Below are 24,013 nucleotides of genomic sequence, written 5' to 3'. Positions count from 1 at the left end.
AGGTAGTTTCTCACACAAAAGTAAATTTTGCACTTTTTTGGATCTCGCCAAATTTGAAGACTTCTCCTCGTTGTTTTTAATCGGCGAGAAAAGAGAGAGAAATAAGCAGTAGAAAGAATTCGATAAAGATAATTTGTTTTTAACGGAACGAGACCTTCTGCTGATATTAGAAATTAAAAATATTTGAACTTTTTGCAGCGCGAAAAACGGGTTTTCTACGTTTTATACAAGTTTTTGACAATTTCATATTTTATAATTCACAAGAATAAGTTATTAATAATATTGACAAGAAAACGAAATTTCGGAAAAATAGTTTTTGTTTTGTGCAGATTTTTTCTTTGGATGTTTGTTTTTCGTTGATTTCGTACTAGAATTCTTCTCGTACTACGTCGCAATAAGGGTTTTACGATATTGAATTATCCGTCGAAGGGTGGGTGCCCTGAGGGGTTGTAGTTTGGCATGTAGGTCGATGTCGGCAGCTAGAAATGAAATTTAGTAAAAGAAATTTCGGCGGAGAAGGTCTGATTTTCCGAGTTTTTACCTGTTGGAGGGCGCTTGAGGGAGGAAAACCGGCCATTTGCTGGACTTGTTGAAGTGCTTGGTTGAAGTGGTCAGGATTTTGCATCGCTAGGTGCGTGTACTGGTTCATTTGTTGGGCTAGAACTTTGATGAACAAAGGCATAGAGGGCTTCTCCTTACCGTAAAAAGAGTCTGTTGGGTTGAGGAAGCCGTAGCCTGGATTGAAGCCTGAAGCAGCTGCTGCTGGATGAGGTAGGGGCCACACTAGAAAGAGATACACTAAATCGTCTTGTTGTAAATTAGTGGTGACGTAATCGTAAAAAAATAGGAAGTGGCGGATTAGAATTGTGAATAATGAGTCGGCATGTGGAAACTATAAGTGATGGGATGCGGACTTTCTCTTTCCGCGCAAATATTGAAATAGGAAGTGGCCTCCTCCGGCTTAAAAACTGCCTGACTCTATTTTTTTATCAGCCGGATTAGGGGCCGCCGGGCCGGGCAGGTTTTTTGATCGTTAATTCTCCCAAGGTCAGAGGAGGGAAGTGAGACGTACTTGGGTTAAGACCGCTGGGATCGGGGAAACCAGGGTGGTTGAATCCGACGAGGGGATTTGGACTGCTCATGGCTTCGGGGAGGAATTTGTAGACGTAGCGCTCGCCGGGGACTTTTGACATGATCCCTTTTTCGTAATAATAACTGAAGAGTTATGTTAAAAAATTGGATATGGCGAACTTTGCTTACCGAATAGACCGGCTCAATTTGTCGTAGTTCATCGCTGGACGTTTTTTCTCACAACCCCAGCTAAAATTTAAAGTTGAAATCTCTGCCTTCCTGTATTTCAAGCATTTGAAAATGGAGTTCTCTGGTACTTACAGTCTTGCAACTTCTTCTGGGTCAAGAAGTTTAAATTCCCCATCGTGTCCCTGTCTCGTCCAAGTGATGATATTCCGCTTTTCCGGATTGTCGAGAAGTTGTCTCAAAAACTGCCAGAGTTGGACTCCTCCTCTTTTGTGCGCCGGAACTGGATCGTCTTTTTTCTCTTCATTGCCCTCGCCAGATCGCGGGGCTGAACCCGTCGATGCATTTCTCGGTGCCGCGCTTGCGGAAGGTCCGGATTGGCCGCTTGTGCCTGGCGTTTTGGACCGGTCTTTTGAAGCGTCTGTCAAGTCCAAGGGCATTGGCTCCTTAATTTATCTATTATGACTTTGAAACTTAAACTTGAGCTTGAGCTACGGTATCTTCAACATCTGGAACAATTATGAGACCGAAATTGAGCGCTGTGATTGGTCGAGCGCGCGTTGAAGTGGTGGCGCTGTTGGCAAATAATAAGACAACGAGGAAAAAAGTGATGATGTCCAAAGTGAAGATAGGAAGAGAAAGAAGGGGACTTACGGTCTTGACTTCGGAATTGGGCTCGGATTTGCGCAGGGAGCCGGCAGTGCGGTTGAGGTTGTTGGTGAGTTGGCTAAGGGCGTGGAGTGGCGTGTCCAGGTTCTGAATGTCGCGGGGCTTGGGCGAGTACGGCTCGAAGCGTTCAGAGGTTTTCCGCTGTTTTTGACCTGTAAAAAGGATTTTAAAAAATTGAATATTCGCTTGGTTCCGGACTTACCATAAGCATTCCATAAGTTTCCAGACAACGCCCCGTAGGGCATATTTCCCAGTGGGTTGCTCATGTATGGCGGGATACTTGGTGGCCGTGCTTTGCTTGATTCCGTCTTTGCGACTGACCCTTGATCGGCATCTGCTTTCGCTAAATTAAGGGCAGGTGTGCTTCCGCTCTTGTACAGGTCGGTTACTGAGGCGCTCTGTCCTTCGAGAATTCCTGAAAAATCGTTTTGTCGCTGTTGTCTCTCGCCGCAAAAATGTTCAAGTGCCGTTGTTCCCCGTGTGTCAATGTCAGTTTGTTAGCAGACTAGTGGTGCTACGTGATTTATAAAATTTTAACCCGCGCCTGCCACGAGGCCCTCAGAAGAATGCTATGAGAAGAGATAAAAAAATTGAGCACTATTGGCGAAAGGAAACACTGCGGAGCACAATTCTCCGAGACTTCCGATCCGGGTTACTACTTCCATGGACAATTTGAGATAGAAAAGAGCTTCAAGAGCGCCGTATTTTAAAAGAATGAAGCTTTCCTAGTCGTTTTTTAAATCATTGTTTTTACAGAAAAATCTTTATGGCGCAGTAGGGAGGAAATTCTCACTCCTCGTATTAGGGGAAGAATAACCGGATTTATTACAAGAAATCAGGGTCCAATAAAATCATAAGAATCAAAAACGGTAATTTGAGAAAGAAGACGCGATAATTGCGGAAGAAGATGGATCAAAGTGCGTGTGCCGCGGCGGAAGTGGGGAACTATTTTATGACTTCCCGAAAGCTACTTTCAAGGAGTTTTTTATGACTTCAAGAAATATGAATGGTATTCTTTCCATTATTAAAAATATCTTCTTATTTTCATCAAGAAGGGTTCAGCTTTAGGTTAGGGTTAGGTCTAAGTTATCTTGAAAAGCCGAGTCAGAATAGCTACCGAAATATCAGAGATTTCAGAATATTGTGGTTCAAGAAATAGATGTCTTCAAGATCATTGTATTGGCAAAACAGTACATTGCGAAAACCAATGGATTAAAATTTAAAAATCATTAGTTTTGTAGAAAAGATCTGAGAATAAAAATTTTTCTCAGATAATAATTCAATTATCTTGCCCCATAGCGCGGCTTTTATAACCCTAAAGATCAGAGATTTCACCGCGATGCCCCTCTTTCGATCTTTTTACTCTTTAACAAGGTACGAAAAATACTGCGCGGCGGCCGGAAATGGCGCTTTTTATGATTTCCTTCCTCTTCATGTCACAGGCGACATGTGACCTTTTTTTCCGGGCAACATAGCGCGGCCCATGGGAAGCGACTTACGGCGAGCTTCAAGCAAAGAAAGACTTTGTGATGGGTTTCCACTTTCGAAAGCGGATATGACTAGAGAACGGGATTTTCTGAACTTTCGAGGAATTTATTACCCGAAAATTCAGCGATTTTCAACACAGAAATCAACGAAGACTACCTTCGAAAAAAAAACCTCGAAAATTAAGGGAACGTCGCTTGAAAACCCATCCCTATTCGAGACAATCTTTTCCAGCTTATACATGTTTCGTTGTTTACTCGCGTCTCTATCTCTATTTCGTCTTGTGAAAAAATCAAATACACCTGCTTCCCTCGTCTGCTTGTATCACCTTCTGATATGTCCAGGCAATATCCTGTCAGACGAATTTGAAGAGAAGAAAAGAGGATGTCGCCCTCTTCTCTGATAAGCATATCAATATCCCCTCAATGTCTCGGAATTTTTACAAGCCCAATTTATGGATTCGAAGCTCATTCAACGAGTGCCACCCCGGCGGCTGCCGCGGCTGCCGATAAAGCGTGTTAGCAAAAGTTTCATATGGCACCGAGTCGGGGTGTGGAAAAACCGCAATGGCAATAACTTGGTAACCAGTTATCAGACTGTTAAAATGATTCTACGGGCGGTTGACATTTTCGCTCGGAAAATGAGCAATCTGACTCGAAAATGAAAGTTCCAAAGATTAATTCTTCAAAAATGTAAAAGAAAAAACTGACAAAAACACACGAAAACGGCCCTGAAAGTCAAATTTTTACCTGGGTCGACTTCTGGAACAGACTGTTCATTATCATCATTCGATTTGTTTCCAGTAGCATAGGCGCCCATCCCAAAATCGTTCCATGGAAAGGATTCGGCTAGCGTGCTGAATTCGACATGTTCTTTGGCTTTGGCCGTTGCGGCACCTTCGCCAGCCACGCCGCGCGGTAATTTATCCAGTTTGTCGCTCTAAATATCGCAATGAGATAGGAGAATTAAAGACAAGGAGGTACCTTGAACGCCTTTTGCCAAGATCAAGGGGAACTGCTTGCCCGGGCAGGCCAACGAGCAGGTCAGAGAGTCGCGATTCGGATCCAGGGACGACTTGGTGGTCAGCCAACATTGGCGCGTCCGTCTCGCTCCCGTGAAGCTGGATCCGCTCGAGCTCGTCGGATTCCGATTCGCGCTAGAACTGAATGTTAGAATATGCAATTTCAAGTGAATAAGTGAAAAGAAAGAAACTTTTTAAATATCCGGTTTGAAAAAATTTTTTTTTTCAATTTAAAGCTAAGAAAAGCTCGTTTCATTGATGTTAAATGCTAATTTTGGATAAAAAAGGAATAAATAAATTTATTCTTGAGCTTTTCAGAGTCGGAAATAGCCCTCGTTCAAACAAAGCCCAATAAAAAGGGTAAAAATATCTCCTCCACAAAGAAGAGGAAGTAACTTATAGCCTGTTTTGTTTATTCCCTCTCCTCAGGTAGTTTTACATGGACGGGTTAAAGTAGGTGGATTTATGACCATTTCCGAAAGTTGTAAAATACAATGAATACACGTGGCGATTGAATCAACCACGCTTGCACCTGTCGCTCAATAAATCCTCTTATTTTCTTGTGAAAAAATGATAAATTTTAGTCCACCCGTTTTTGGCCAGAAAAGTAAAATTTGACCAAAAATTTGAAAACAAATCAGAGTTCAAAAATGGCTCAGTAAACTCCCAAAGCCCTCGGTTAGGGGTAGGGTTAGGTTAAAAAAAGAAAGGTACGTACTGTTAGGGTAAACTTTAGGAATTGAAATGTCATATTACTATTTTTGGTCAAACTCAAAAATTTGGGTAAAAATTGATTTTTTAATTGTGAAAGGGACTTAGGCTGATTTCATGGATAAAATGGCGAACTCCTTATTTTACCTTGGTGATATTTCTCTGAGTCACAAATTCTTCTTTATTTTTAAAAGCTTTAATCTCTTTTTGAGTCGACTAATCCTCTCGGGAGGATGAAAAAGTATGTTATCGGAAGTGGCCTGCTGACTGCTTCCGTTTTGGCTCTTGGTGCTAATCCTTACAGTCAGATGTCTGTACGAATTTTTCTTTTTAAAAGTAAGTGTATTTCTCGATCGAGTAATTCGGAAATTGGGTTCAAAGAGGGTTAGCCCCTAGTGGCGACCCTCAGCGGGAGCTGCTTCTTCTTGCTCCCGCGTCGGGTAGACAGCGCCGCGACACGATGCGCCATCTCGCGAGAAATATTCAAACTGGAATTGAAAGTAAAGCTTTATTGGTCTGTCTTTGATCGCCCCGCTCTGCGACTTCCTCCCCTAAAATGTTGAGACCCTAACTGGAGGACTTTATGACCTCGGGAGGAATTGACGCCCGGGAAGAATAGTAGACCTGCGAATTTTTGGTTTAGATTGCGAGTTTTTTTTTGTTCGCGCTTTTTTGGCACAGGAGATGGCTTGATCGAGGTTGGAAAGCTCATTTTTTAGCCAAAAATGAATATACAGTCAAAACGCACAATTCCGGAACGCACAATTCCGGAGATTTCGGGGTGAGCCGAAAAAATTTTGAATCGGATTCCGGAGAATTTCGACAAAAAAAAAATAAAGGAGTCTTCATTAATTATTAACATTCGTAATTGTTATAATTCGTCGATATTAGTCTAAAATTTTTAGAGCTCGTCGAAAAAGGCCATTTTGAGCTTGACCCCATAAAAACAGATTTTTTTTGTTTGAGAGGAAAAAATTTTTTTATCGAAAATCCGCACAATTCCGGAGATTTTGCCATTTTCGCTGAAAAAAAAGTTCCGGAATTGTGCGTTTTGACCAGTGTGTAGTTTTGACCAAAATTTTTGACTAAATTTGAAAATATCTTTAAATTTCGTATTTTTGGTGAAAAAAAAAAAATAAATTCCCGAGTTGGAATTTATTTAAACGCGGGAGCAAATAGCACAGGGCAAATATGACTGTTTCCGGTTATATCGAACGCTGCATAAAACATGGTTTCCTGTTTCCTTTGAGCGCGCGAGATCGTGAATTATGAGATCCGTGCACAACTCAAATACTCAACTTGCAAGCCCTTAACTTGAGTCATTTCCGATTTCAAGCCGCAGGGAAATGTATTTACACAGGTGGAAATAATCGGGGATGAGAGAATGGCATTCCTAAAATTTTTTTTTAGGAACCGTTCCTAAATTTTAGGAACCGTTCCTAATTTTTTAAGAACCGTTGCTGAAAATCTTAAACAAAAAAGTGGAGAATGGCGTTCCTAAAATTAGGAACCGTTCCTAAAATTTGGGCTGGGGTTAGGATTTAGGTTAGGGTTGGGGGAAGCAATTGTCTCTTTTTTTCTCATAAAACAAGCAAATTATTTCTTGAATTTGCTAAAAGACGGGCGCGAAGAGCTTATTTTGTCTTTGGCGGCAAGCAAATTGACTCTATGCAAAAAAACCTTAAAGAAACTTGAATTCTCTTTAAGAAATGTTAGAGTTTAATAGTTTTATGATTCTCAAAGCAGTGTTAATATGATTTTTGTGAAAAAAGGGTTAGAGAAACACAGATTTTTGACTTTTCGACAACCCAAATCGTTTTTTGCTGATTTCTGAGGCAAAAAAATATGAAAAATGGACAAGAAAATTGTGGCTCTAGAAAATTTTTTTAGGAACGGTTCCTAATTTTCAGCTTTTTTTCATTTATGAGATAAAGAAATTTTCGGAGAATGGCGTTCCTAATTTTAGGAACCGTTCCTTAATTTAGGAACCGTTCCTAATTTTAGGAACGCCATTCTCCTACCCCCAAATAATCAGAAAGAAGTTTAACCTATGATAGCCGAAAAGATTTTGGAAAGGAAAATCTCAAGAATTTCCGATCAAGAAAACGATAATCATTGGAAATTTCAGGGTCAAGTGATGATGAGCGGAAGTGATAAATTTCGGATGCAGGTCGGTGATGTTTTGGAAGGGGGAAATCGAGATAGGAGAAATGGATTCCCAGAAAATTGATGGAAATTCTAGTTCCATCAATTTTATTCTAGAGCGGGTCATAAAATGACCTTTCTTGACCAAAGAGGTTAATTTTTGAAAAAAACAGAAGTAAGATTTTTCGACACCCGGGAAATGAATATTGTCTGTCAGACAATGTCTGCTAGACATTTTTGATCAAAAAGTTTTACAAGATCACTTTCCCGCCTCGAAAATTTGAAGCCAAATTTGCACTTCCCATATTTTCCTCTTTCAAAAAAAAAGTAAGGAATTTCGAAGCACAGGTTCACTGGTGGTCCCTTTCTTGTTTTACTAGTACTGTTTTCCGAAATATTGTTTGAGAAAATCAAAAGGAGGAACACGCAGGGAAACCGCAAAAAGGAAATTATTTTTCCGGAAGCCGCGCTCGGCAAAACATTTCTGCCCCAGCAACGCTCGATGAATTTTTGCGCGTTCTTCCGGTTCGAAATTCAACCAAAAAATATGTAAATCTACTTTTTACCCTTCCAATTTATCATCACTCGAAAAAGAAGGGGATCCCTTATTTTTATCATGGAGATACCCTTAATTCAACCTGGCCAAAAGTTTTTTATCGTACCAAAAAGTTAGCATTTTGCCAATTTTTCTTCTGTCCAAGTTTATTTTTGTCCCTTTTACGTTTCCTGCAGGAAGCATTTACATTCATAAAATAATATTTTTGTCTCGAGAAAGTTATGATCACTGGCTCTGACGTGGGCCGAAAATCGTAAGAACGAAGATATGGCTAATTTTTAAAGAGGAAGGAAAAGGCCGTAAAACGGGCGGCGGAACCACACCGCGAAGGACTTCCTATCTCTGACATTTGAAAGGAAATACTATCTGATTGAAACCATTTCAAATGTCAAAAAACGGCTTTCAAGAAAATCGTCAACGCGAGCGGCAGACTTTATGGGCTCGTTTTCGGGGCGAGAAGAGCATTATTGAGAGGAAGTTCGTCTACTCATTTCTAGTATTAGTGGTTTTTCCAAGATTGCTGACTAGAAATCGTCTTTGGTGGCCCAAAGCTTGTCGATTAAACTTTGATAATAGAGTATCGGTATTTTCGACTCGAAAATCATCGAGTCGACTATGTTGGGCTCCATTTTCGGAGTTTGATCGACAATTATTGGCAAATAGAGACGATTTCTTTTTGACAATTCTGGCAAAACTGTCTTGCAGACAAAATGTCTGGTAGACAAGATCCATTGATTTTCCAAAAGGGCGCTTATCCCTTGAATAAAAACAAAATCACGGTCATGATTCCATCTTTTCTCGTCGGAAGAGATTAGGAATCGAAGAAACAATCCTTCACTTTTTAGAACACGTGACTCGCGTGGCTTAATCCCCTGGAAGCCCATTCAAGTGCCTTCAGGATTTTGTTATTGGCTCGAGTGGAGTTAATTCGAGTTTATTTATTGAAACTGACATTGAGTACCTCACGGGCACTCATTTGTCCACTTCATGTCCGATGGCGAGGGCCATGTCCGGAACATTGACAAGTGCAATTTCTTCATGCCAGTTTTATTTTAGCTAAGACCAGCCCTTAATTCATGTACACACGAGTATTAATTATGTTTTATAAACAAGAAAATGATTCGTTTTCCTGTCATCTTTGCCCAACCAGATCGCGAATTCTCCTATCGAATGTAACCTTCACGCCCCCACCTGGCTAAATAATCCACAAATAATCAAATAATATCTATCTATTTTTTCTTTGTCCAAAGTTTAAGGGCGTCCACCCGGTGGGTCGGACCAACCCAGCTATTATTATAAAAGGCGCAAATATTTAAATTACACAATCATAATCCCCCACAAGATGGCGGCTTTCTCGGCATATTTCCGAAATTTATCCCCAAGCCAAGAATGCGGACACCCTCTTTTATGGCCTGTATGGTTTCTTGCTCAAGTGCCGAGTGAAAGTCGAGCTCACGTGACGAAATTCTGGGACCGGTTCAGCGGCCACGCAGGTCGGATTATTTTTCCAAAAATTCCCAAACAGGTTCGCAAATTTATGCAACCCCAGAGCCACCTAAAGTCGGGCTCTTTTGTTCGCGAAATCATGCGTGAAAAAATAGAAGAAATAATCAACCGGTACATGATCGAAGGGATCAAATTTTCGCTCCTTGAAGAAGGCGAAAATCTTTATTTGCTTTTTCAAGAAAAAAAGACGCTATAACTCAATGAAAAGACGGTGATAAGAAAACTGATCAATCTTTCTGATAAGATTGAATCACGAAATTTGAGTGACGAATTTATTTTAAAACCTAGTTGAGTAGAATTTACTGCGGATTTTGAATTTTATATCAGGAAACGAGCACGGAAATTAACCCCCGACTGCCATATGTGCTCATAAATGCGTCGGACAAGGGCATTACTACTTGTGATCGATGGACCCGACTACTAGTCATTGTAGACATCTTCCCGGCTATTTACGGAAGAAATTGCGCTGAGGGCTCTTTCACTTTTCCGTGTCTGGGAGAATGTTCAATATTGATCGGAAGGTACCTTTGATGATCAAAAAAAAAGATGCGCGCGAGAAGGAGTGTCCCTTCGAACTTCAATCGAGGACCAGAGGCAATAAAAAAAGGAAGTTTTGTTTATTGGCAAGTTTACTGTCCTTTTTTTCTGAAATTTCGTTACAAGGTGCGAAAGTTATTTTACCGCCAAAATAAGTGAACTACTATTTGCGGAGATAAATAAATTTTGACAAATGTCGATGTCAGTTTCGTTCGCGGAGCAGAACGATGGAACTGTCTCATCGATCCGACATGCTCGATTGACTTTGCGCAGCAACGGTACTCCTCATTTTCAGGTGCACTTTCTCAGAGAAGAATACTCGAAACAACTTCAAAATAGAATGCATCCTTTTCTATCCTTTCTATTTTTACGCATCTTTGACTACGCCTAGCTCAGAAATCGCCGCTTATTTTCTTCAGGGGGAAGTGTACCCTTGATGAATGTGTCAGATTTGACATTCAGTGCGTCGACGGGTTAACAATAATATAATGTAAATCGCTTCCGCCCCCTGCCGAGTCAAATTTGTCAGAACGTCAAGAAAAATCACCATTCATCAACTCGACCTGTTTTCATTAATTAAAAACTCACCCTGGGGCGATTGACGGTCGTACTCATACAGTACATTGAAGCTGTGTGTCTCAGTATGTGGGACAGAAGAGGGGTTGAGGGATTGTTTACGCGGGCACCCTGGGGCAGTGTTTCCGGGTAAGGGTATACAAGTCGCCATAATAGCCGCAGGGGGTGATCAAATCGAGGTCGGCTTGCCCCGCGGGGGGTGAAGGGACCTGACGATTTTGCCGGTGAGATTGGGCACGAAACACACGGGGGATTAAAAGTTTTACAACTGTATTGATATAAGATTAACATTTAGGGCAGATAAACAGTAAATAAGTTTTTGATAATAGAGAGGTGTACCCCTTTAAATATAAACTTACTTTATTCATTCATCTTAAATATATTTCTTCAAAGATTTCTCGATTTTCTGACTCTCTTTTCTTATTTTCTCTTTTTGAAATTATAAAAATCAAAATTTTGTATGCAAGTAAAATGAAATTTTTGGCGAGTGAATGAGTCAAATCAAAAATTTTACGAATAATGACGACTTCCGGTGGCCTTGGCGCTATCGCTGGCCTTTCTGGCCACTTAATAGCATGGACGTGCCGGAAGTGGCCTGTTTGATTTTGAAAAAGCAAAGGCAAATCACGTCTTTGCTGTTTTCACGCTTTTTTGTTAGTAAAAGAAACATCACAAAATCATTTTTAGAGAATTATTATTCAGAGAAAAGTATTTTATCTAAGAAAACTCCTTAAAAAAATAAGGGTATCATTTTTTAAAAACAAATGATTTCGATTAAGATTATAAAAATAGCCGCGCCTCCCGCGGCTTTTTTTTCAATTCAGCTCGAAGCCGCAAGCAGTTTCTCAAGTTTCATCGTAAAAAAATTCAAGAATTTCAGTTGATCTTTGGAAATTTTATGAAATTTTCATGTTACTCTAAGGGTGCAACATTATTTGCACTTTTTACCGAGGTGATCTTTTCGAAGATTCATTTACGTACGTATAGAATGATCTTTTAATCCCGCAGACACATTTGGCATGTCTAGCCTTCGGCTGGCACGCGCCTTGGGGCTCTTCTACTTCCGGCTCTCGTGGGCCCAGCGGAAAGCTGCGAGTACACAATTTTTAACCAAGCTCGGATTAAGGGTACACGTAGTTTAACATTTATTGTGGGCAATTATCCAATTCTCTCACCGCCCAAAAATCTAGTGGAGTTCTTTCGAAAGGGGATTTGCGATTTCAGGAGCGATTAAGGGATTCGCTTCCGGTTTGGGGGTCACTGTACGCGCGCCGATGGTTATCACGTGCTTGTTTTTTATACACACGCATGAGTGTGTGTATTTTCGTTCTTGGGGTAGAATGGAATGCGGATAAGTTTGTCTAGACATACACATTTGGGAATTTGTGCTTTTTGTTTTCTAAACTGGTATTTCCGAATGCTTTCACGCTAGAATTTGGGCTTATAAGCGAGATTATATTTGAATATTCAAAAAGAAATTTTATTCATATATTTTTTTCAAAACCTGCCAAGCCGCTTTGCGGCTTTATTCATAAAAAAGCCGCCACGCGGCTTTTCATCAAATTATTTCGAGACCCTGTCTCAGGACCCTGACTCAGTGTGCCGAGCCCTGGACAACAGGCAAAACCCGATTTTGCGCTCTAGAAAATATCTACCGCCCTTCCTTCATGTCAACTGTTTACAAAACTCGTATGTTCTAATTTCAGATTGACAAATTTGGTGCCCCCATTTTGGAGCAAAAGACCGAGAAATTTCGCCTCAGCCGAATGATTTTGCGGAAAATTGACCTCGACAGATTGGCGGGCTCTTTTTAATGCTGAATACAGAATAAGCTCATTGAATAAACTTTTACATTAACTTTGGATCTTTAAAAAAAGACAAGCTAAGCCTCCCAGGGGACAAGTGAAAGTTCCGGAATAGATCAGCGCCCGGGGTCGAGGGAAATAATCAAACAAGTTTATAATGATAAGCTGATCCTCCTATTCGATTTTGAGGCCCTGAGGGGCTCCATTTAAAGTTTTTTTCTTCAATTTACTTTTTATTTTGAGATTTTTTAAGGAGAAGAGCCGTTTTTCAGGCTTTTTTCTCTAAGAATTTATTATTGAGACACCCTTATCAAATCAGATGAAAAATTCATTCCTCAAAAGAAAAAACTTATTTTCATCAGCAGTGATAAAAGAACACTCATTTTTCAACGCCGTCAGCAAAAATTCTCATTACTACACAGATTCGAATCTAAGGAATGTTGTCTTCACTCATCTTTTTCCTTATTCATCTTTTCCCAATCACAAATCACCCCATTCACAAATTTATAATCTCCCGATAACGCTCTTTTTAACACAATCTTTCCCGCAGCTTGCCAAATATTTCCCAAAAATCTGACTCATAATTATCAAGAACGATTCCTCGAGTAATAAAATGATAGCAAATTTTTCAAACCGGATATCCTATATTACGATTATATGGCCCTGATCGTAAATTATTTGATTACTTTATTGGCTTACCTTTATCTTGACGCTTGTTCTGGTCAATTTGCTGAAGGGGGTACTCTCTGAAAAACTCGCTTTTCTATGGAAAACTTTTCTTTTTGTTCGTTTTTAATGTTATTAAAAAAACTCTGTAGATTTTGGTTTTGTAGCCTTTATTTTTTCAATTCATTCTTCCCGTTGGCCGCGGCGGCCGTCGAGTCTCCCTTCAGCGCCGCCGCACGATGGCGCGCCGCACCCCGAGCGCAGGAGCCAATGAGCGCGCGCGCTCGCTCGAAGCCGGATGCGACGCCGGAAGTTTTTGAATACAAAGCGGAAAGAAACGCACCTGAACGGCATTACTTCCTCGCGCGCGTCTCTTCTGCGTCGTTTTTGACTTTGGGATAGAAACAGAATTAACGGCTTGTTCTGAGCGTGAGGAAGGATTAGGAGGATGAAGAGCAATTAATAATTGCCAATTATATTTCTCAAAGGGAATTTCGATTCATGATTTATTTTTTAATTTTATTTTGGTTTTTTTTAATCAAAAACCCCGAATTATTGAGAGGTAACAAATACAGTCGGGAATCCTGACTCAGGAATCCTTACTCAGGACCTGAGCTCGGCAGGTGCCTTTGTAGAAAACCTGATTCAGGATACTGGAATGGATTTGAACGAAGGAAAGAGCGGCTTTTATCAAATCATTTTCAGAACCCTGACACAGGTTTAGTACACTGATTTCTTTCGAGTTAAGGACCGAGAAGACCATTCTGGTGATTATTCGAGCGACAAAAAGCGGCAATTTTGTAGTTTTGACGGAAAAAGAACCCGCCTTACCGATTTCTATCAAATTGTCTACTTCATTGAAAAGAAGATGAGAATTTGTTTTACTAAATTTATCACGCCACATTTATCTAAATAATTTATCTTAAAAAGAATGTTATTTTCAAGAAATGGAGACATTGGTAATTATCCGAAAATAGACCATGATATAATCTCGAATATTCTCAATGACAATCAACGAGAGAATAGCAATATAAAGGCTACTGAATAAGCGACGCCCCCTAAATCAAGCAAATTTAAAGCGGAGATTGGTTGCTCGAAATTTGTATAAATTTTCACTCGTCAAGTTGATTGATCAATTCATCGGAAGCGCAAGCGGATGCGTCCAAACTCATTCTAATTGAAGGGCGTCCGAGTCCGGTAATTCTCAACAAAATGATCGCAGGAAAAATAAACTAACAAAACGGTAAATTTTCAGGAATTTTGGAAAATGCAAATCCTGCTAAAGAAAGTAAAGGAACGTGAGAGAGTACCCTTATTTTCTCCTGCTTCAAAGCGCGGCCACTCGGAAGTTCCGAAAACGCAGTGTAAATATATTTTGCTCCATAATTCTATCCTCATTCTTGCCAAGAAAAAGACGATAAGTAAGATACATACTCATTTAGCGGTCCTATAAAGGGCGTTTTTAAAAAAATAATGCGCGCTTGATTTCCGCGCCTCTTATGGCACTTGCACCAGTTTGCTCAAAATATTGAGCAGCTCGTAATTTCCGACACTCACCGCCCTTATTAATTATTTGCTTTATTTTATGGACGATTAAGCGTACGCCCATTAAGTTGATTTGTTGTTCTTGGCTTAATACTTTTCCATATACAAACTACCTGTGTAGAAACCTGTGTAGAAAGCCTGAGTCAGGGTCAAAATCAATAAAAAACAAGCTGCAAATCCGATTCTTAACTCGAACTTAAGGGTAACCCTTTACAAAAAGGCCAATCTTAGGCCGCCTAAGGGTAACCCTTGGATACCCTTAGTCAGTGGTCAGATGCACGATCTGAGATAGACAATCTCAAATTCAATTTTCTGTATTTTGAAACTGAAATTCTTCTTGGCGTTAATTTTCCGCTCCGCAGCCGGATATAACTATTAGTTATTAAAGTGATTCTCCCAAAAGTAAGAAAAAATATAAAGTTATCAATTTCCGCTACAATTTTTCATACTCGACAGGGCAGAGCCGGAACGCGTGACGCAAATTGCTAAAGGTAAAAAAATACAAATCCGAGGGGGAAAACTCAGCCGGTGTTAAATTATAAATAGCTTTTGTAGAGCATTGTTTTCAGCTAGTTTTTTCTTTATCAACCAGTCTTGGCGGCGTCAAGAAGACGCCTGGGTTTGACTTTCTCGCCAGTGATAGCACTTTTTATAACTGTTAATGGATTTGTAAGCATTTCCGAACTCTTCCTGCTTCTCAGACGACGGTTTTGCTCAGATTGTCGGCTAGAAATCTTCTCACGTGACCAAGATTGTCCAGAAAACATCGGAAAATGAACCGAAGATTGTTGATTGCCAGTCAAAAATTTGAACAAAGTTGGTATGAAAGTAGATCGATACCGACCTTCTTTTTCTCGTCGACAAAAATCTAGGAAGTTTGATTGATGATCACGTGGGGTATTTGAAAATGACGCGGCACCACACAGCGAAGCACACTTTTGGATAATTTGGAAATATTTCTGAAGCGGAAATTGCCCCAAATTATCAAAATCAAACAACAAACCTTTTCCGAAACGTCTTTTTTCTTCTTAAAAAAAATTTTTTTAAGACGATTAAAAAAATGATAAAATAAAAAACAGAATTAAAAAACATTGAGACACAAAATGATCAAGCTGATGGTGAAAGACACATGTTAATTGTTCGGAAAAAAAAACGCGGGAAAGCAAAAGAGTGTTGGAAAGCGGAAACGGACAAGAGGTGCTCGAAACAATCGGCTGATACTTGAACTCGAGGCGTAAGACTGAGTACCCTTCTCGCTCGATACACGGTCCGATCACCTGAGCAGCCCTGGGAAAGAAAGCCTCTTTCAAAAGTACACTTCAACTAATGTTGACAAGCACCTAACTTAACCCACTGAACCTGAATCAGCTAACTTGGCTTTTTTAGATATAATTGATTCTTAGTTATTTTATGCCCATAAATTCATCAATGGAAATATTTATATTTCTAAAATATTTTTATCATCTTACTGAAATCTTTGAAAAACCGAATGGCTAACTCAAAAAATATAAATATGGTTTTTGAAATCTTCTTTTTTTTTCTGTGAAATTTATCCGATCATCTTATCTGCCTATCTAAGCGGTCAAAAACACAATTTTCTAGAGCCAAAAAGACGACGGGCTGAAAATCGAAAGGCGGAAGCGAATTTCCGGCTCTGGCGGTTCCGGAAGGAGCACGTGACCGTGAGAAACCAAAAGCGGTCGGTAACCGAGACCAAATTATAGAGCATGATGGACATCGGCACCACTGGTAATCAGTTTTTCTCGAAGGAGTTTTTCCGAGTTTTCGCTCTTTAGAGTAAGTGCATCCGGGTCATTTCGGGATTATGGCAACGAAATGAAGCAAAAGAGAAAGACTTTTTTATCAAGGAAAATTTATTTATCGATCACGTGACCCCCATAAGATGCCCCATTTCCTGACCATTAGCATTTGTTGAAATTTGTAAAGCTTGCGAATTCACCGCCAAATTTCGGAAATTTTCCTTTCCGGTTAACATTTTCGCTCTTTTGTTCAAATAACTTTGTTCTTTTTTGAAAATTTCTCATTCAAGGAAATGCACGTGACCTCTTTTGAGCCAGAGGAAGTAGCATTTAAATCATCAAATAGAAAAATTCATGCAGGTACAACCTTAGAGCCTTATTGTTTGCGCTTTCGAATGTTTTTGAAATTTGCGCATTATTGAGAAATTTAAATAGCCCGCCAAAAGGAAGTGCGGGCGATCTAAGGAGATACTCACTCGGAAGTGCAAAAGCCAGAAAACAATGCAAATTTCGGAACTAAGAAGCGTAAATACTCCTTTTCATCCCTTTTTACAGCCATCGCTACTGTACAAGGCCACTTCATAGCGCGAAAATAAACGCCAAATAGGGCCAAATCAATCTGTTTCAAAAATGAAAATCGTCAACTTCCGTCGACTAGGAAACCCTTGACGCCAATTGCGCCTCAATTTGTCATTTTCACTTCCTTGCTCTAATAAAATTCTCTCCAAATTGAGGGGAGCGAAAATTGAGCTTAATATTTCCGGCCTTTGAGGTTTTAATTTTGTTTGTACATTTTAAATATTCATTGCCTTACAAAAATAGGAGATTCTTCATAATGAAATATTTATTGAAGGATTCTAAAAGGACGATAGTGCTGACTGTGTATATTTCAAGAAGATTTCGTGGTAAGCAGAAGACCCTGAGAAATATGAGAGGAAGGATGAGGATTGTCGGCGAACATCCTAAAATTGTAAAGATACAAGATGAGACTCTCATCAATAATCAATTCCCGTTGATTGAAATTCTTCCTTTTTGATCCCGAACTGAGTGTATTTTTCTTCAACTAAAGAGCATGAAATTTGTGGAAATGAAACTCCTTCAGATCAGTTTCCACGCGCTCTCCCACGGATCCCTCTGATCCTCCCGCTCCATCCCACTTCTCAAGCTCTACAATTTGTATTTTAGGACCTCTAAGCCATTTCAGGTCACGGGCCTGTGTTTATCCAACTCAGGTCGAGCAGAAAACCGGTTGAACCGCGTACCGATCCAATCATTTGCTGCAGGTTTTCGAGATGCAAATTATTGCTTGCGACAAATTGGGGACCTGTTACGCTTTGGGGGAAGGAAATTAGGGCGATGTCATAAAAATTGAACCTTTTGGGTAATTTCGATTTCATACTGTCAGATATACTGATTGATAAGTTTTTTCTTTATACAAGAATAAATGTTTACAGAACAAAAAATTCGAAGAAAACTTTGGTATATTCGATTCTGAAGCCTAAAAAAGCGACGAATCTTTTGGAAAATCTTTTTTTATAAAATAACAAACGAGCTTTTTGTCCGAAATATTTCCTCTTTTGGTTCCTGAGAAAGTCCCTAGAAAGCGTTTCTCTTTCCACTTTTGTATTTCCTCCTTGCTTTCAAGCTTGCGTCCTCTTCACGCAACGATAGTGCCCTCTCAACTGACGATATCGAAATTTTTTCCATTTCCAAGTCAAACAATATCTCAGTCTGAATCTCACGAAGTTGCTATGGAAAACAAAAATACAAAACTTGTGCAGCTTGAGGAGCGAGGAGAATCTGCAGCTGGAAGTAGCACTGTTCCGGAGCAGGGACAGGGGGCTCCCAGTTGTCTAACAGACAGGAGACATATTGTCAGACTCGGCAGATTCAGGATGCTGTTGGGAAAGGTTAATGGAAAGGAAAATATGCAGATACTGCAACTTATGAGAACACCAATAAACAGAAGAAAAATGAGTTCTTTTCTTTGTTGATTTCCAATACATAAAAAACCCTTTTATGATCCTTTACTACGTGGGAAAAATCGACGAAGAGTGCGGCAAGATGAAAAGAGAACCGGATTTGACTCCCAAAGTCTAAATAGGTTCCGAATCCACAAAACTGTCAGCAGGCGACAGGGCTCGCCAATGCTTGAAATTTGAAATGACCCCTTTGAAATTTTCAAAGTGGAAATGAAAGTGACACTAATTTTTGTATTTTCAAAGTGATATTTCCTTTGAAAATCTACTCAAATGATGTTAACAAAAACGTCGATCTTGGACATTGTCGTTGTATGAAATACTGTAAGCATCAAGGACCCTAAAGGCTTGAGGCTGAAGCATTTTCAAGCTGTCAGTGACAGCCTGTCACTGAATCTTTTCGCACGAGATTAAAGATAATTAATTAGATAAAACACCAAAAATAAAAGATAAAGGATGACAGATATTCATCAAGTTTCGGATCTGATCATTCTTATTCTGTAGCTTACAGTAATTCTTACAGTAACAAGATCTGAAGAACGAAGCGCGACCGATGTTTTTTCGATTGAGATTTCGTCTTAATCATTTTATGATAATTTTAATGCAAAAATCATTTCTACGCTTTGCAAAATATAAAGTTGTTTGCTAATTCATTCGAGCGTAAAATCGATTTCATCGAGAAATTGAAATTCCGAGTTTCGAGAATGACTCACTAAAGAGCTCTCGCTTGTTCCGATTGGCCGCGCCACTTCGATTTCTTTTCTTCAAATTCGCAATTTCACTTTTTTTCCAAATCGAGGGGAGAAATGGCGGCTGAGATAATCACCGGTCTATGTAGAGTCACGCTAACTTGCCCAAGACGCTAACTTCCCCAGACGCTAACTTCCCCAAAACGCTAACTTCCCCAAGGTTGTGCAAATTAGCGTCTGGGGAAGTTAGTGTCTTGGGCAAGTTAGCGTCAAAGTTTCCTGTTAGAGAAAATTATTTTCTTCTAATTTATATTATTAATATTTTTTTCTCGAAATTTTTTGAAGCCTCAATTTTCGGAACACTGAATACAGTATTCAGAAAGTAATAGTAGGAGCGATTATTTCTAAGTCATTTAGACAGAGCTTTGAGAATTCAGGCATTTTTTGGGATTAATGTTCTAATAATAACGCTTCGAAATAATCAAAGTTATCTTATTTTATATAATAAGAGCTCAGAAATTTTGACATTGACTGTCAAAATAAGTGTACTCCCGGAGTACAAAATTTTATTTCAAAACGTTAAATTAAATTTGCTCAAAAGAAATTGAAAATATGACCGCTATTCACGAGGAGAGGTTGAGGTTAGATTCTAAGAGACGACTGACTGTCTACCAGACTAAGACATGCTGAAAGAGCCATTCAACGCTCAACGGATCGCCCACGCATTTAAGACGCTAACTTGCCCAAGACGCTAACTTCCCCAAAACGCTAACTTCCCCAAGGTTGTGCAAGTTAGCGTCTGGGGAAGTCAGCGTCTGGGGAAGTTAGCGTCTTGGGGAAGTTAGCGTGACTCGTCTATGTAGCAGCCAGAGATTACAACGAGAAAGGGCCATTTTGCAAGTGAAGAAGTTGGAGAACAAAGATGAATTCAAAAAATTGATTTTTGAAAAATTTGCCCAAGAGGAAATTTCTTGGGAAGCAGTTGCAGGTAATAAACTTTAATTCAATTGAATTTGCAGGAATATTAACTGTTTTTGTATTTATGAATCTTAAGGGCTTCTCTCCGCGTGTTCCAACCTCCTGTCAGTTTTCTCCGATGCCGAGTTGAAAAAAGTCTTCGTCTTGACTCTCGACCACATTGATCACAAAGAAAGCCGCGTCCGATCATCATCCGCGGCTCTTCTCGCGGATTTGGTCAAAAAACTCGGCGAAGCCCAGTTCTTCGTCGCTTTTGGTCGAATTTTGGAACTGATCCGTCGTGATTTAGCGCGAGATCCCGGAGCCGCCGATTTGCCGCAAAATGAAGTCGTCCGGCAAAAGATTTTGGAAGGTCAAAAGTCACGTGGTCTCTCGTCGCAGGAGATCTTTCACGAGTCCGCGGGATGGAGACATTTGGAAACGTCGATGAACGGAATGAAGTTGCTCTTCGAAAAGAACGATCCTTCAAAAGTCGTTTCGCAGGAGCTCTTCGACTTGCTCAACGAATGCACCTGCCACTCGAACCGTTTCATCCGCGAGAGCGCGTTCTACATCGCCTCTGCGATCCTCTCCGTGACGCTTGAAAACTCCGATCTCGTTCCCTCTTTCGCTTCGTTGATCCACAAAGGAATCTCGGACAACTGGTCACAAGTTCGAATGGCCTCTTCTACAGCCGCAAGAGCTTTTCTTAAAGCGCTCAACGAAGAAGAACGAGCAAAATATTACTCTTTGCTTCTCCCGCCAATTTGTATCAATCGATATTACATTGCCGCTGGAGTTAGAATTCATAATCAAGAAACATGGCGCCTTCTCTTTCCGGAAAAGGGTGTTCAGGTAGACTCTGGGTCAAATATCCATCATTCATTTATTCAGGTTGTTGAATCCAACATCGCTTCCTTCACATCTTTCTACAGCGCTCAAATCGCAGCTGACAACCACGCTGTGAGGGAAGCAGCTTGTGCTTGTATTGCTGAACTTGCTTCAAAATGCTCGCCAGCATCCTTGGAGGGTCAATGGGAAGTCTTGCTTGACAGTTTGATCAAGACATTTGGCGACGACTCCTGGCCTGTTAGAGATGCATGTTGCATTGCTGCGGGGAACTTTGTCTCTGCTCTGCCCGAACAGACCTTTTCCAAGCATCAAGGTTAGTCGTTATTGATTTCAAATGCATTAAAACTTCTTTTAGTTCTTTACGAGAAATTCATGGAGAACGTCATCGACCCGATCGCATCAGTCCGTCAAGGAGGTGCGGTAGCTGTCGCGAAACTACTGTCAGTCAACGGCGAAGTCTTTCCAAAAGTCGTCGCGTTTCTAGAAGAAAGCTTCAAGGGCTTGAAAGATCAGTCGGAAAATAACTCGAAGTTTGGTCGACTTGAGCCGGGACCCGGCCAGTTCGGAGTTGTTCGAAGAATTCAGCAAGATGAGGATAAGCAGGAGAACGGCACGATGTATTCTTGCGGGTCTTTGGCTCCAAAGGTATTGAAAACGACGATGAAAAAAGCTACCATTCTTTAGATGAAAGCAAAACAGCCCACTGGTGGCGGCTGCTCTTCCTGCACAAGCTTTACTCGCAAAGAAGAGCCGTGGGAACGCGCTGATGGCTCCCTCATCCTCCTCGTCGAATGCGCAAAGGTCTCGAAACCAAACCAAGCCGACGAAATTTGTCGATTATTTGCCCTCGGCTGCGATCAGATCCGCTCGAACAGGCACTTTGACGCGCATCAGCAGCTCCACGAGACGTTTTCCAAGCAAATCAGTTTGTTTGCAGAAGCTGTTGGCAAAAAGACGTTTAAAAACTGCCTCGTTGGATCTTTCGACATTCTCTTCTACGCTGCGAACTCGCCGGTTTTATTAACGAAAGGTTTGAATTTCACACTTTCTTCTTCTTAAAAAAATTTTTAGCCGCTGCGGAAGAGTGCCTAGCCTCTTTATCAAAGCTTCTTGGTCCTTCAATCCTCCGAGGACGAGCAGAAATGACCCACCCAGACAACCTGGAAACGCTAGACCGAGCGTTGAACAACCCCATGTCCGTCCCACAGCATCAGGTCACGGGAATGCGCACTGCCGAAGATAACTACGGCGCGTTCATCGGAATGGCGCCTGGCCGAAGCTACTAGAATTTAATCATTATTTTATCTATTTAATTATCCTCAAGTTCAAGCAACTCAAAAAAACGCACACTTGATCACTGTCTCTCTTCAAATACCTTCACACTCGACATTCAACATATGGAAAACCGTTTTTAAAAGGCGAAAAACAAGTGTTTAGAGAATGAGTGACGGAACAACAGTGTTCATCGGAGGTCTGAGCGACCGAGCACGTGATCGAGACATTGAAGACTTCTTCTACAAGTACGGAAAGGTCACGCAGATCCGTCTCCGGGATCGATACGGATTCGTTGATTTTGATGATCGACGAGACGCCGAGGAACGGTTCTAAATATATCGAAAATCGCTTGCACAATTTCGTTTCTAAAACATAGAAAGAACCATAAAAAAGGACGCAATCAAGGATCTTGATGGAAGCTCCCTCTGTGGCGAGCGAGTTCGACTTGAGCTTGCCAACGTAAGTCCGCTTATTCCTCTCCCTGTTCTATCAAAACTTCTAGCGCTCTCGATCTCGACGATCTGGCTCACGTGACCGAGGCGGCTACCGAGGTGGCCGTGACGATCGACGGGGCTCCAATCGCCCCCACCGAACTCGATACACTCTCGAAGTCGAGAACTTGTCCAGCCGAATCAGGTACCCACCATATTAGCTTAGGAAACTAGCTAGCTTCTTCACCAAAATTTCATCCATTCAGCTATAAAATTCTAACGCCTTGTGACGGGTTTGACTACCTAAATTTCGCTTCAAATGTTAATTTCTCAATCAGGGTGGATAATCCGTGTTCCGTTCTTTTGCGCTTTGGTCGCGACTGAGTCTGCTCCTCTGGGTCCGTTGTGTTTGTTTTCCCCGTTGGACACATTCACCCGTGGTGCCAGTGGCCCGTTTCGTTCCCTTTTTGAAAATCCAAATCCCAAAACTATGGAACTATCCAGTTTTGTCCGTTGGTTCAAAGTCGCTTGTGCCGATTCTTGGTTGCCCCCAATCCGTGATTAAAAACCTATCCGTGATTTCGGACTCTTCTTCTCACTACTGATTCTGAACTCTCTGGTCACACCTTTTGGAATTTAGTTGGGCCGATCTCAAGGACATGATGCGCAAGGCCGGCGAGGTCACCTACACCGACGCCCATCAGAGAATGGGTAAGAACAGAGGAGAAGTCTGCTTCGCTACATCTGATGATCTTCACGCAGGAACGGTTTTACATCATCCCAACTGATACTAGATAAAAGTAGATTAAAAGCCTTCGAGTTTCTTTTCGTCGTATCTTTTTGGTCTTTTTCATGTTTAATTTTGCTCACAGTTTAAAACTTCTAAAAAGCTTTCAAAAAATTCGACGGCGAAGATGTCAACGGTCGACGACTTCGCTTGAAGATCACTGTAAGTATTTTTATCCTCGCCAATTCCGCTCTGACCTCCTCGCTTTAGGAAGATGGCTCCCAGAGCCGATCCCGCTCTCGATCGCGCTCTCGCTCTCGAGGACGTAGATCGCGATCACGAAGTGCTCCCAAACGATCGCGCTCCCGATCTCGTGGACGAAGATCGCGTTCCCGCAGCGCCAAGCGCTCCCGATCGCGATCACCCGCGGCGCGACGACGATCCCGCTCAGACTCTCGCGATAGAGGTAGAGACACTGGCCGACGAGGTGGCTCTCGATCGCGATCCCGCTCCAGATCTCGATAAGAAAGAAAACTCTGGAATTTTTGCAAACCTCTCTTGGAAAAAATCATGCAAATTTTAGTCAAATACAAATTGCTCCAAAAATATGAAAAGTAATCTATCTTCCACCGTTGTTTTCCCTCCACTTTCAATCTCTGCCACACTTATTTCTCAGGTTGCCACTTGTTCGCAACAATCCAACTTGTTTTCTCATCGTCATCATCGTTTACTGGCTTAGAGCCGCCCCTAGGAAAAATTTGCGTCCACATCCAACATTGGTAAAAATCAAAAATTTGCAATCTTGCAATTGCCCCTTTTCTTGTGCTAGGAAATGAAATAAAATATTCCAGCTAGAGCTTTTCA

At 41.0% G+C, this 24,013-nt stretch overlaps 3 protein-coding genes across 3 annotated transcripts in view; 2 read left to right on the top strand and 1 right to left on the bottom strand.

Moving 5' to 3' along the window:
- Nucleotides 1-349: 349 nt before the first annotated feature.
- Nucleotides 350-13,102, bottom strand: LOC145704051 (uncharacterized). The gene is made up of 11 exons (XM_081781475.1): nucleotides 12,968-13,102; nucleotides 4,388-4,567; nucleotides 4,161-4,344; nucleotides 2,129-2,341; nucleotides 1,912-2,078; nucleotides 1,393-1,703; nucleotides 1,261-1,320; nucleotides 1,073-1,215; nucleotides 700-783; nucleotides 542-657; nucleotides 350-479 (listed from the first exon to the last, which is right to left on the bottom strand). Exons 2-11 carry the CDS (start codon nucleotides 4,502-4,504, stop codon nucleotides 417-419), a joined length of 1,458 nt encoding a protein of 485 aa, XP_081637601.1. The 5' UTR covers nucleotides 4,505-4,567; nucleotides 12,968-13,102; the 3' UTR covers nucleotides 350-416.
- A 6,488-nt stretch (nucleotides 13,103-19,590) lies between these two features.
- The window catches only part of LOC145701320 (uncharacterized), a 29,880-nt gene continuing 25,457 nt past the window's right edge, over nucleotides 19,591-24,013 (top strand). Inside the window, exons 1-6 of the mRNA XM_081778541.1 lie at nucleotides 19,591-19,629; nucleotides 19,736-19,895; nucleotides 19,962-20,719; nucleotides 20,759-21,029; nucleotides 21,072-21,361; nucleotides 21,401-21,672. Coding sequence (XP_081634667.1) covers nucleotides 19,591-19,629; nucleotides 19,736-19,895; nucleotides 19,962-20,719; nucleotides 20,759-21,029; nucleotides 21,072-21,361; nucleotides 21,401-21,672 — 1,790 coding nt within the window. The remainder of the gene's footprint in view (nucleotides 19,630-19,735; nucleotides 19,896-19,961; nucleotides 20,720-20,758; nucleotides 21,030-21,071; nucleotides 21,362-21,400; nucleotides 21,673-24,013) is intronic.
- On the top strand, nucleotides 22,132-24,005 carry LOC145705010 (serine/arginine-rich splicing factor 4-like). The gene is made up of 7 exons (XM_081782462.1): nucleotides 22,132-22,314; nucleotides 22,387-22,450; nucleotides 22,494-22,627; nucleotides 23,063-23,189; nucleotides 23,235-23,241; nucleotides 23,313-23,371; nucleotides 23,420-24,005. The coding sequence occupies exons 1-7, from the start codon at nucleotides 22,157-22,159 to the stop codon at nucleotides 23,672-23,674; spliced, it is 804 nt and encodes a 267-aa protein (XP_081638588.1). The 5' UTR covers nucleotides 22,132-22,156; the 3' UTR covers nucleotides 23,675-24,005.

The sequence above is a fragment of the Oikopleura dioica genome, chromosome PAR (genome assembly GCF_907165135.1).
Source record: "Oikopleura dioica chromosome PAR, OKI2018_I68_1.0, whole genome shotgun sequence".
In the NCBI taxonomy this organism is placed as follows: domain Eukaryota; kingdom Metazoa; phylum Chordata; class Appendicularia; order Copelata; family Oikopleuridae; genus Oikopleura; species Oikopleura dioica.
The sequence above is the reverse complement of the archived record's forward strand: the minus strand, read 5'-3'. Positions and strand labels throughout refer to the sequence as shown.